General features: G+C 36.7%; 1 protein-coding gene across 1 annotated transcript in view; it reads left to right on the forward strand.

Moving 5' to 3' along the window:
- Nucleotides 1-14,373, forward strand: part of CDH12 (cadherin 12) — a 490,487-nt gene that overhangs the window by 369,546 nt on the left and 106,568 nt on the right. The window contains exon 4 of the mRNA XM_055554844.1: nt 8,906-9,025. Coding sequence (XP_055410819.1) covers nt 8,906-9,025 — 120 coding nt within the window. The remainder of the gene's footprint in view (nt 1-8,905; nt 9,026-14,373) is intronic.

The following is a 14,373-nucleotide window of genomic DNA, read 5'->3' on the forward strand; positions in this document are numbered from 1 at the left end:
AATATTCAAATATTAAAGTATGGATTTGGAGACAGGAATCATATCAGTTATACATCTGGGTGTTGTGACCCTCTATGTGATGCAGGAGAACAAAAAGTATGTATTTATTTTATTTATGTATGTGTTTATTTTAAATTGCACATACTATATGGAAAACTCTTTTCTCTATAAACATTAGCTCGTTTAATACTTCTATAAAATGAGTACTCTTTTTTCACTTTTTTGCATATGCAGAAACTAAAACAGAGAAGTTAAATGATTTGCTTGAGGTCACACACTTTGTTAAGTGGTACCTCTAGGATTCAAACTTAGGCGTTAAGATTTCAGAGGCAAAGTGCTAAGTTCAATGGCAAGCTGTGCCATCTCTTCTAATTAAACAAATATCCTCAGGAATAAGTGTGTAATGGTACTTCTTAGTGATGGTTACTCATCGGATCATCAACAGAGATTTTTAATCATGTCTGATACCTGGCCCACCCAGGAGCAATTAAATCAGACTTTCTGATGAGGGCCCAGGAAATGGTGTTCCTAATAACCCTTACAAATGTCTTATATGCAGCCCTGGTTGAAGATAAAGGCGGCAGAGAAGCCATTTACAACTTTAAGGGGCAAATATAGGAAGAGAATCCTATGGACAGAGGAGCCTGATGGGCTGCAGTCTCTGGGATCACAAAGAGTCAGACATGACTGAGCAGGAGGGCAGTACAGCAGCATAGGAAGAGAATCCGCCCAAGGAACCTAAGAGCCAAGTGTTCACTAGCAGCTCAGAGAAATATAATGTAAAATTACAAAGTCTTTAAAGTCTTTTAAAGACTAGGCTCAACCGCTATGCATTTATGTTTAATTTTACTGTATGATTGAAGTCTGCTTTAGCAGAACTCGTTTCAATGTCATATAGTATTTTATTCCCTTAAAAAAGTCCCATGTGTGTACATGCCCTCATTTGCTCCCTCTATCTGACTTGGTTCTGAAGCTCTCTCTGCTGTTTAATATCTTATTTATATGATAAAATGTACATTTATTTTCCAATTCTATTTGAAAAGAAAGTGTATTATATTTATCATTATGTACCTTTTAAACTCTATTATTTCTTGATTATAATGTAGTATATACAAAGGGCAAACAAATGATAAAATGATAAAGATAAAATGATACACTGCATTGCATGGTTATTTCCTTTCCTGTTTATGCATCGGTGAGAGGGTTAACGTTATTCAGTGAATAAACGTATATTGACTTTCCTCAGGTCTGTGTTCCAACTTGTGGCTAAACCTTACTTACGTGATCTTTTTCAATGCAACGTCACTCATTTTGGGTTCTGCTTTCTTAAATGAGAACAGTGATGTGCGTTAGAAATTCAAGACAAGTTAAACTCCCAATTTAGTGTTAAAAGAGACTCTCATTGGAAAAGACTCTGATGCTGGGAGGGATTGGGGGCAGGAGGAGAAGGGGACGACAGAGGATGAGATGGCTGGATGGCACCACTGACTCGATGGACGTGAGTCTCAGTGAACTCCAGGAGTTGGTGATGGACAGGGAGGCCTGGTGTGCTGCGATTCATGGGGTCGCAAAGAGTCGGACACGACTGAGCAATTGAACTGACTGCCTGAAGGTCGTAACTAGCTGCCAGGTTGGCCATTTAGAGTGTTATGTGATTTATTTTTGTCTTTTTTGTACATGTGAATATGATAAGCTGCTGCTGCTGCTGCTAAGTCGCTTCAGTCGTGTCCAACTCTGTGTGACTCCATAGACGGCAGCCCACCAGGCTTCCCTGTCCCTGGGATTCTCCAGGCAAGAATTCTGGAGTAGGTTGCCATTTCCTCCTCCAATGCATGAAAGTGAAAAGTGAAAGTGAAGTTGCTCAGTCTTGTCTGACTTGTAGCGACCCCATGGACTGCAGCCCACCAGGCTCCTCCGTCCATGGGATTTTCCAGGCAAGACTACTGGAGTGGGGTGCCATTGCCTTCTCTGATATGATAAGCATTCACCAATAAACATTTATTTAGGATGTAATTCATGACCGACAGTAGATGTACAAAAAATGAGTATGGAGGGGCTGCTGATGTAAAAAAGCTATGTGGTCCATGAAAAGAACACATGATGTGTAGAGTTTTAAAAATCAAAACATACTAAGGCTACTGGAAGTACAGAGGAGTGGACAAATTATCTCTGCTTGGGAGCAGAAAAGCACAGACTCACAGAAGAGAAAGTAGATTTGGGACATCAAGAGTGTGTGGGATAGCTCCAGATGGTGGAAACCAATATCTTCCAGGCAGCAAGGTCACTTGAGCAAGAACATGGGTGAAAATGTCTCGAATAAACAGTAAATAAGTATGTATAATCACTGCAAGGGTCCCAAGTTGGAAGTTAATCTGGGAGGGAGAGTGAAACCCATTCATGTCATGCTATTCATAGCATGTCAATGAATTTAGATAATTGTCTTTCATTGGGAATAGAAATCCATTAAAAGTTTTTCTTTTCTTTTTTTCAATCACAACTTTTTCTTTTTAATGAATGAAAGTAACTTGATCAATCTTGTGTTATGGGAAAGTGATTCTCCTGTGTAATAGGAGTTGGAAGGGGAAGCAATTAGAATGTTTTGGAGCCTTGTGACTTGAGAATGAAGATTCAAACCAGATAGTGGCAGGGTGATTAAAAGCAAAGAATATATTCAATTTTTAGAATGACCTTATATATATGGGAAATTAAACAAGAAGTCATAAATTCAATATAATCCACTTACATTTTCAATGTATCTCTAGAAAATTTGTTTATTTACTATCCCAAATACAAAAAAAAAAAAAGCAAACTACGTAGAGTATAAATCTGTCTTCCCAAGTGTCTCAGGGGGTAAACAACCTGCCTGCAAAGCAAGAGACATAGGAGATGAGGGTTTAATCCCTGGATCAGGAAAATCCCCTGGAGTAGGAATTGGCAACGCACTCTAGTATTCTTGCCTGTAAAATCCCATGGACACAAGAGCCTGGAGAGGTACAGTCCATGGGCTCGCAAAGAGTTTAAGGGGGGGAAACAGTGGAAACAGTGTCAGACTTTATTTTTGTGGGCTCCAAAATCACTGAAGATGGTGACTGCAGCCATGAAATTAAAATACGCTTACTCCTTGGAAGGAAAGTTATGACCAACCTTGATAGCAAATTCAAAAGCAGAGACATTACTTTGCCAACAAAGGTCCGTCTAGTCAAGACTATGGTTTTTCCTGTGGTCATGTATGGATGTGAGAGTTGGACTGTGAAGAAGGCTGAGCGCCAAAGAATTGATGCTTTTGAACTGTGGTGTTGGAGAAGACTCTTGAGAGTCCCTTGGACTGCAAGGAGATCCAACCAGTCCTTTCTGAAGGAGATCAGCCCTGGGATTTCTTTGGAGGGAATGATGCTAAAGCTGAAACTCCAGTACTTTGACCACCTCATGCAAAGCGTTGACTCATTGGAAAAGACTCTGATGCTGGGCGGGATTGGGAGCAGGAGGAGAAGGGGATGACAGAGGATGAGATGGCTGGATGGTATCACTGACTTGATGGACGTGAGTCTCAGTGAACTCCTGGAGTTGGTGATGGACCGGGAGGCCTGGCGTGCTGCGATTCATGGGGTCGCAAAGAGTTGGACATGACTGAGCGACTGAACTGAAGTGAACTGAGGACTGAACACAGAAGCATAGACCTGTCATGCTGGAAGTGGTGTTTGACAGAATAAATAATTATGTAATGTATTATTTTTTATGAGAGTAGTACCTGGTACATGGTATGGATCCCTGAGCATTTCTTGATTGAAAGAAGAAGTGAATGAATCAACAGATCCATTCCCACTCAGGCTGAAATCATGAGATAGTAGGGCTCAGTTCTACTTCTACCTCTCTACCATTTTGTATGAGAATGACTTTTAGTATCAACAAGAATGGTTTCGATATCATAGGGCTTAAATTAATTATTTGTGAAATGTAGACATTGTATCAGATTATTTCTAAAATGTATCTCCCTTGATAATACTATCTTTAAGAAAATTAAATACAGTGTGACTATCACATTTTACATGAGCAAACAGAAGTAAGCTTAAGAAGCATAGCTGTGTTATGAAAAAATGCTGATTTGCTTACGCTAGGTTCCAGAACCCACAACATGATCACTGAATAGAACTTAGGGAGAAGAGATAACTAAAACTCTCTGAGCCTCAACATTTAGGGTGGTTACATTTGAGTGATGGGAGAATAAACTCTAAGATGATGGCTACATACAAGAAGATGACCCCAGTTTTTGTGGATGTCATTGATCATATTGTTTCCTTGTTTCACACTAAGCAGGCCCCCAACCACCTGCTACCTCTTGAGTATTTAGTGTTTTGTTAGTGTCAGAAACTGAGATGCTATTCAAGCACTGACCAAGGTAGTATTTGGAGAAGTATGTACTCCAGATAATTAGTTGTGTCTCCTTAATGAAGGGAGTATCAAGTCTTCCTTTGCATTAGTTTAGTGAAAGTCATGGAGCAGTCAGCAAAAGAAGCTGATACAATGCTGCTTAATTGTCTTGTAAACTCACATAGAGGTAGCTCTAAGAATTCTTGAATAACTTACATCAGAAACTGCCTTTTCACTAAGCCAGACTTAAGCTGTATTGAAATTGAGAGGATAATCATTTTTTTTTCAGTACTCTGAACGATAGCATTGATGAAACAAGTGTCATTATTCTTGGTATTCAGTGATCCTTTTGAGGTGGGCAAAATGGAATTGAATTTGGTGCTTCTATAACTTATGTGAATACTTCTTAACTCCTTTAATATTTGAGATTAAAATTGTTAACATAAAGAATTTAGTATATATTTGGAATATACTTGTCTACATACTTAGTGAATGTTCATGTTAATATTAACAGCAGAAATGTAAAAGGGAAGATACTATCTTATTTGTCCTTGAATTCTGCATTGAGTATATGGTGACAGTTAGGTAAAAGTTTATTAAATTTGTTACTACATATTTTCTAGAAGATTTAATATTTTTTATTCCAACTAAATGCATGTATTTATGCCTAGAATTGCAATATTTATATCTAGAACTGGTCATTATTTAATATGTATATAGCACTATGTCATTAAATGATAATGGAGATCCAGATGACTGATTTTTCTGAGGAAAAGAATCACTATTCAGAAGAGGGAAGGGAATTTACTCTTGCAACTGTTCATTCCTACAGCATTATGAAGGACATAGCTTTGATAAGCTTTAATACAAGACGCCAATGCCTACCTATCAATACTTAGTTGTCAAATAATTATTAATGATGAGGCAGATATTGTTGTTGGTGATAAAGATGATGGATGATGAAGAACAATAGTTCTCATTCTTTAAAGCTCAGAAATATTTGCCTACTTTCCTTCTAGTAGTTTCCTTTCCTGCGAAAGGCTGTTGTAATAACACATATGCTTCATCTGTTGATATAACTAGAATTCACCAAAATATCTTAAGACATTTGGCATTGCTACAGTCCACAAGGTCGCAAAGAGTCCAACATGACTGAGCGACTAACCACAAGCACACCTGTCCACGGAGTTTATTTCTTATTCTTATTCTTATTTTTTAGCATTCTAACACTTCATATAACCAAAAAAGGAGGTGAAGAGATGGCTCATTATCTTAGCTTTTAGAGCAAACACTTAAGACTGAGTTTGTTCCTGGTTCTCACTGTCTTAAAGGAAAAGCCTGAATGAGTAAATGAAGCAATCTTGCATTCTCCAAACTGACAGTTACACTGAGTGTCACTGAGAGAGGAAAAGTGCTGTATAACTCTGTCCACTGTATAAAAAGTCCACTGTATAACTCTGATGTATATATCACTCTATTTATGCTCAAGAGATATTTCCTTCCTCATCAGCAACATATTATTTTATTAACACCATGTTTGATAGTTTTGATTTTACTATATTTTCAATTCTAAATAGTAACATTGAACTGAATGGACATTAAGTAGAGAAGCTCACTTAGTTCTCAGAGAAGGATTTAACTGTGACTATGAATATATGAGACAAAATTACTAAAACTCCCATAAACTTCTCTTCAATTTAGTTCAGTTCAGTTATGTCTGATGCTTTGTGACCCCATCGACTGCCGCACACTAGGCTTCCATTGTCCATCACCAACTCCAGGATTTGCTCATGTCCATTGAGTCAGTGATGCTATCCAACCATCTCACCCACTGTCATCCCATTCTCCTCTCACCTTCAATCTTTCCCAGCATTAGGTTCTTTTCAAATGAGTCAATTATTTGCATCAGGTAACCAGAGTATTGGAGTTTCATCTTCACCATCAGTCCTTCCAATGAGTATTTAAGACTGACTTCCTTTAGTATGGATTGTTTGGCTCTCCTTGAGGTCCAAGGGAATCTCAAGAGTCTTCTCCAATACCACAGTTCAAAAGCATCAATTCTTCAGCTCTCTGCTTTCTTTATAGTCCAACTCTCACATCCATACATAACCACTGGAAAAACCATAGCTTTGACTAGAGAGACTTTTGTTGGCAAAGAAATGTCTCTGCTTTTTAATTGATGTCTAGCTTGGTCATAAATTTTCTTCCAAGGAGCAAAGCATCTTTTAATTTCATGGCTGCAGTCACCATCTGCAGTGATTTTGGAGCCCAAGAAAATAAGATCTGTCACTGTTTCCACTGTTTACCCATCTATTTGTCATGAAGTGATGGGACCAGATTTCATGATCTTAGTTTTCTGAATGTTGAGCTTTAAGCCAGCTTTTTAACTCTCCTCTTTCACTTTCATCAAGATGATCTTTAGTTCCTCTTTGCTTTCTGCTATAAGGGTCATGTCATCTGGGTATCTGAGGTTATTGATATTTTTCCTGGCAATCTTGATTCCAGCTTGTGCTTCATCCAGCCCAGTGTTTCTCATGATGTGCTCTGCATATAAATTTAATAGGCAGGGTGATAATATACAGCCTTGAAGTACTCTTTTCCCTATTTGGACCCAGTCTGTTGTTCCAGGTCCAGTTCTAACTGTTGCTTCCTGACCTGCATACATGTTTCTCAAGAGACAGGTCAGGTGGTCTGGTATTCCCATCTCTTTCAGAATTTTCCAGAGTTTATTTTGATACACACAGTCAAAGACTTTGGCATAGTCAATAAAGCAGAAATAGATGTTTTTCTGGAACTCTCTTGCTTTTTTGATGATCCAGTGGACGTTGGCAATTTAATCTATGGTTCTTCTGCCTTTTCTAAATCCCACTTAAACATCTGGAAGTTCACAGTTCACATATTGTTGAAGCCTGGCTTGGAGATTTTTGAGCATTACTTTACTAGCATGTGAGATGAATGCAGTTGTGCAGTAGTTTGAGCATTCTTTGGCATTGCCTTTCTTTGGGCAATTGGATTGCAATCATTCTTTGGCATTAGATTTTCTTAAAGTTTTCCAATATCAGCGATCACTTAGAGTAATTAAACCTTGAGGCATAAAGGTGCTTCTCTAGATACTATTGCAATTATTTCTGGTTCCCTGCTTTCTCAAATATTCTCTCCTAATTAAAGGCTTCCTAAACAAGTGTGTAAATGTTGATTTTTAAATTGCAATTGCAAATTACTTATACCCTCTAAAGTTCAAGAAGCCTTAAACCTTTTAGCTCTTCTTTGATATCCTAATCATGCAATTAAACACCTACAGTAAGCAGATGAGCTAATGGAAGCATAGTCATGTTTTCTTTGGTGTACAAATCAATAAAGCTACTGCAGTGACTTTCAGGTCTATGATGGTGCTACTGGAAATGATACCTATTTAAAAGAGTTATTATTTGCACTGAGTTCAGTTCAGTTGCTCAGTCATGTCCGACTCTTTGTGACCCAATGAACCACAGCAGACCAGGCCTCCCTGTCCATCACCAACTCCTGGAGTCCACCCAAACCCATGTCCATCAAGTCAGTGATGCCATCCAACCATCTCATCCTCTGTTGTCCCCTTCTCCTCCTGCTCTCAATCTTTCCCAGCATCAGGGTCTTTTCAAATGAGTCAGCTCTTCTCATCAGGTGGCCAAAGTATTGGAGTTTCAGCTTCAACATCAGTCCTTCCAATGAACACTCAGGACTGATCTCCTTTAGCATGTTCTGGTTGGAGCTCCTTGAGGTCCACGGGACTCTCAAGGGTCTTCTCCAACACCACAGTTCAAAAGCATCAATTCTTCTGTGCTTAGCTTTCTTTGTAGTCCAACTCTCACATCCATACACAACCATTGGAAAAACCATAGCCTTGACTAGTCGGACCTTTGTTGGCAAAGTACTGTCTCTGCTTTTTAATATGCTGTCTAGGTTGGTCATAACTTTCCTTCCAAGGAATAAACGTCTTTTAATTTCATGGCTGCAATTACCATCTGCAGTGACTTTGAAGCCCAGAAAAATAAAGTCTGACACTATTTCCACTGTTTCCCCGTCTATTTCCCATGAAGTGGTGGGACCGGATGCCATGATCTTTGTTTTCTGAATGTTGAGCTTTAAGCCAACTTTTTCACTCTCCTCTTTCACTGTCATCAAGAAGCTCTTTGTTCCTCTTCACTTTCTGCCATAAGGGTGGTGTCATCTGCATATCTGAGGTTATTGATATATTTCCTGGCAATCTTGATTCCAGCTCGTGCTTCCTCCATCCCAGCGTTCTCATGATGTACTCTGCATATAAGTTAAATAAGTAGGGTGACAATATACAGCCTTGACATACTCCTCATTTCCAGTAATAGCTAATATTGTTGCTCAACATTTTGGTTATAATAGTTGAGTTACTCTCAGTGTCTCCTTACACTCACAGATTAAAAGAATGCCAAAGTCCAAAGGAAAAAGGAGTCCAGATGATAAAAGATATACCCTTGAGCTCTATACAACAAAGTTGCTAGAGTCATATTGTCTTATTTTCCAGGTGCATATGTTCTCCAAGTCAAGGCCACGGATGCTGATGACCCAACTTATGGAAACAGTGCCAGAGTCGTTTACAGCATTCTTCAGGGACAACCTTATTTCTCTATTGATCCCAAGACAGGTAAAATTTTTATTAGAGACAACATTATCACTGCCCTTTCAAATATTTAAACTTTAATTAAATCTTGGCATGGGAACTTGCCTCTTCTAACACCTCAATAAAGATTCAGTGTGCTGACTATCAAGCAAAGAAGATCAGATCTTACCTTGCTGCTACAGAGCTATTTCCTTCAGATAGAAACTGATATAAAAATAAATCTTTTTACACATATATGCCAAGTCCAAATTTGTTAGGAATTCTCTTTTAATTTACTTTAAATTTTCAAAAGGCTAGGAATATTTTTTGTTTGTTTGCTTCTTCTAGCTAAAATAGCTTTTTTATTTCATTTTTTATTGGTTGAGTTCAATTATATTCAATTTGGGGGCCTAATCAACTCAAGATTATGAAATTTCTATTCTCTTTATCAAGGGTTATGGATGGTGACTTTGGATAAATATAGATTTATGCTTCTACTAGGGGAAAGGAGAGGGCTGCCAAACTTGAAACTCCAAGATCACTATTTTTTCTGCTCTGTGTTTTTTAATTCAGTCTCATTTTTAAGTCAAACTGTTGAAATTCCAGTTTTCAAAGAAGAAATATTTTCAGTATAAGTACTGAGGAAACTTTGTGGTGTTTATTGTTATTTACCTTTGGAAAGTTTGTATATTTGTATAAAAAAAAGGAAAAATTGCTGATAAAAAGTTTAAGAAAGTTGTTTATGATGTTACAATGCTCCAGAGGAATTAAGAAGGTTTGTACAATACATCAAATGTATAGACAAATAATGAGATTATCAAAGATACTATCCATCCTTTTTTGAGATTGAAACATTATGGGTTATTTTTTTTCTGATACAATTATGTTTGGAAAAATCTAACAGAAGTAAAATTAAGAACATCATGTCTCTTAGATCACTTCAACTTTTGAGAAGCACTTCTCACAGACAGAGAGCATGAGAGATAAAGAAAGGAAGGTGTATAGACATTGGTGAGGAGGAAAGTTTTTAGTATTAGGCTAAACTTACTGAGTTGTATGATTATAGAGAAGATGAGTTTATATACTCAGAATAAATGTGGCAGGAGAAAGATTAAATATTTAATATTGGCAAAATAACTATAGATGGAGGTAATATCCCATGAAAAAAACACAAAATATGAAGATGAATTGAAGCATAAATCATGGGTGCAGAGTATAATTACTCTGGTCAAATTAATACTGAACAGACAATTATATGAATCAAATAGTTGCCTCCTCTTGACTTGTTCAATATCAAATTTAGATAAATTCTAATGTCTTCTGAAAGCATCATTTTTACAGAAGAGTATATATATATATATTCATCATAAGGCTTTTGTAATTGTGTATTTATATTTTTATATGAGGCCTTTTATTTAGAACTGAAGGTGAAACAATTCTGGCGTGAACTATGGAATAGATTTTTTGAAGCATTGATTTTCACTGGAGACAGAAGGCTTGATACTAACAATGCCTCAGACCACTAGACAGGAAAAGGGTGGATGGTGAAGCACTTCATTAATAGAATGATAACTAGTTCTTCATGCACAGAAGCCATTAAGGAGACTTTTTGTCAAATTTATCACCTTGTGGTAGATCAGAATAAATCAAAAATCAAGGGTAATTGCAATTTCTCAGAAATAGCCTCCATTTGTTCCAGCCATATAGCTTCCTTTTATGATTCCTTTTGCTGTTGTGAAATAAAATGCATGAAAAACTAATACTATCTAAAAATTTACACATTTGACTATAGAAAACAGTTTAAAATAATTTCTAGGTAAAAAGCCTCATCAAAAATTCTGGTACCTAAATATTTATGAACAGATAAATATAATCATTTACTATTATTCATTTGGAATGATAAAAGTTTTACATTCTCATTGATATTGCTGTTTGACAAACATCCCTTGCATCTCTATCCAATATACAAATAAGGCCAGTTTATTTATAAATGATATAAATTGATGCATTCTATGAAATAAGTCCCCAAATGATAGTTCTTTTTAAAATTGGCTAATTTGGTAATTCTATGGCTTACCCCACTCCAGTACTTTTGCCTGGAAAATCCCATGGACGGAGGAGCCTGGTAGGCTGCAGTCCATGGGGTCGCTAAGAGTCGGACACAACTGAGCGACTTCACTTTCACTTTTCACTTTCATGCATTGGAGAAGGAAATGGCAACCCACTCTAGTGTTCTTGCCTGGAAAATCCCAGGGACGTGGAAGCCTGGTGGGCTGCCTTCTATGGGGTCGCACAGAGTCGGGCACGACTGAAGTGACTTAGCAGCAGCAGCAGCATGGCTTACCTAAGAGATTGTTCACTGTGATTAACATTTGCATGCATTCATGTATATGCCTCAAATGATTATTAAATATTTTTAAGAATCTAAAAGGTATATGGATTTATAAACATCAAATAATATTGATCCTTGTTATATTTAGCATATATTAAACACTAAAATATTTGTCATATTGACACACTTTTATATTATATACACTATAGGCTTAATATTTATTATATATTAGAAAAATATTTATAATCTATAAAACAGTAAATGAGAGGCATTGTAATATTTTATTTGATGCATGAATTTGACAGGTTAAATGTTTCCATAGTATTGATAAATTATTTTATTTAGGAAAACAAATGTTATTATAAATAATTGATCTCATGACAATTTGCATTTATAATTCTTCTAAAGTATTTGAATTTTTCTCTAAATGATTTCAAAATCTAGTCTGAGTTGGATAACTAGATATTGCTATTTTGTGTATCATGTGGTGAAATGTTGATTTTTCTAAATAATCTCAGCTCTACCTGAGAAAGCATTATAAAACTATTTTAGCTCAACATATTCTAAAATTTGTAAACTTTAAATTGTTTATCATGGTAAAATATGCATTAACAGAAAGTTTACTATTTTAACCATTTTAAGTGTACTACTTAGTGACATTATGAATGTTCACACTGTGTAAACGTCACCACCAGCCATCTTTAGGAATTTGTTATCAATGTCTTTTTGTTTACGTGCACTGTCAAAAAGTGTCTTTGTAAGACTTTGCTATGTATTTAGTGTGCATTTTGAGAAATCACATGAAAACAATTGAGTGAGAATGGAGTTGCAAGCCTGAGTTACTTTCTTTTTTCTTATACCCACTATCCTAAGATTTCATGCTCTGTGTTTCTGTCCTTGCTTCTGTTTGGGAAATTTGATAAAATACTGAGAGAACTGACACTTTCTCAAGACTTTTCCTCTTTCAGTTCCATTCGCACATTTTGTTTAGAGATTATTCTCCTTAAGCCTACTTCCTAAATAAATCCTCCTCCACCCTGACTGATAGTTATGTTTTTCAGTCTTAAAAAATGCATTAGTGTTTTAAAGCCCCATACTAAAATTAAAGCATGTGTCAGACTTTATTTTGAATTAATTCTTTATATAAACTACAATATACATATTTACACTGTTTCATGACTTGAACATGCCTTTGATTTTAAATCAGAGAAAAGTCTTACAGGATTCAGACATTTCAGTCAGTGCTTGTGAAAAACCGATTTTTTTTTTTCACAAGAGTGGAATTGGAAATAGACAATTATTAAGATTAGCCAGCATATGCTGTTACCTGTTTTGTAATAATTTGCATATGTACAGTAAATCGCATGATTAAAAATATACCACAGACAATGGTTTCCTTGTATTCTGCCTTGTCACACTTTATGAGAACTCTGTGTGAACTCTATTTGCCCTATTTTAGAAACCATGGAATGCACAAATCAGCAGATAGAAATAAGACTATTTGGCCTTGAAAGGAAAATACTCCAGGGGTATGTCTTTAGGAAGTTGTGGAGCTGTTGTATAGAAGAGGAACTAGCTGTATTCTGTGCTGCACAAGAGTAAAAGGACTATCAGTGGCTGGCAGGCATTATAGGAAAAAGAATTTTGGTTTCGTTAACAAAAAAAAAAGATGTTAATACTTGTCCATAAATAAGAGGGACAAACACCTCAAGAGATGGTGAACTTCACTTTACTGGAAGTGTTAAAGCAGGTAATGAGTGATAAGGTGCTGGACTTTAGTATTAATTCCTTGATACATATTTATCTCTAACCAATGGCCTAGTAGGTTCTGTGTGCCAGGATTCTGAGATGAATCAAGTCAATCCTCAAATAGATCCCCATCTATCTGAAGGAGGTCATCAGGTCCTCAGAAAATTACATTTGGGTTTCCTAGGATACAGTTCTATGATACATAGAGTGACTCCTGGGCACTAGATATAGGCTGATGAGAGGGGAAATTTCTTCAGAAAAAAAAAAAAAAAAACTTTTTGGGAAGTGACTTCTAAATCTTAAAGAATAGTTAAGGCATGTTATAGATGCAAAGTTGGACCATACAAACTTCAAATTTTCTCCTCAAAATAAGCTGATAACTCTTCTTATCCTCAAAATACATTATTGGCAACATTTATTTTTTTAATTATACACCTTATCTGTGTGGTCATGGACACCACATTTATAATAAAGTTTAAGAATGAGCTAGCTTTTAAAAAAATTCATTGCAGAAGCAATAGAAAACTAATTCAGTGTAGAATTTTAGATAGAATGACCAATACAGTCCTCTGAAGATGACTTTGATGACAGATATGAAAAAAGTAGAACAGCTATTCATGGTTTGTTGCTGTTTAGTTACCAAGTTGAACCCAACACTCTTGCAACCCCATGGACTGTAGCCTGCCAGGCTCCTCTGTCCATGGGATTTCCCAGGCAAGAATACTGGAGTGTGTTGCCATTTCCTTCTCCAGGGGATCTCCCGGACCCAGGACTCAAACCTGTGTCTCCTGCATTGACAGGCAGATTCTTTACCACTAAGTTACCTGGTCAATAAAGCAGAAATAGATGTTTATCTGGAACTCTATTCGATGATCCAGCAGATGTTCATAATTTGATCTCTGGTTCCTGTGCCTTTTGTAAAACCAGCTTGAACATCTGGAAGTTCATGATTCACATATTGCTGAAGCCTGGCTTGGAGAATTTTGAGCATTACTTTACCAGTGTGTGAGATGAGTGCAATTGTGTGGTACTTTAGCATAATTTGGCGTTGCCTTTCTTTGGGATTGGAATGAAAACTGACCTTTTCCAGTCCTGTGGCCACTGCTGAGTTTTCCAAATTTGCTGGCATATTGAGTGCAGCACTTTCACAGCATCATCTTTCAGGATTTGAAATAACTCAACTGGAATTCCATCACCTCCACTAGCTTTATTCATAGTAATGCTTCCTAAGGCCCACTTGGCTTCACATTCCACGATGTCTGGTTCTAGGTGAATGATCACACCATCATAATTATCTAGGTCATGAAGATGT

Source organism: Bubalus kerabau, chromosome 18 (genome assembly GCF_029407905.1).
Source record: "Bubalus kerabau isolate K-KA32 ecotype Philippines breed swamp buffalo chromosome 18, PCC_UOA_SB_1v2, whole genome shotgun sequence".
NCBI classification, from domain to species: domain Eukaryota; kingdom Metazoa; phylum Chordata; class Mammalia; order Artiodactyla; family Bovidae; genus Bubalus; species Bubalus kerabau.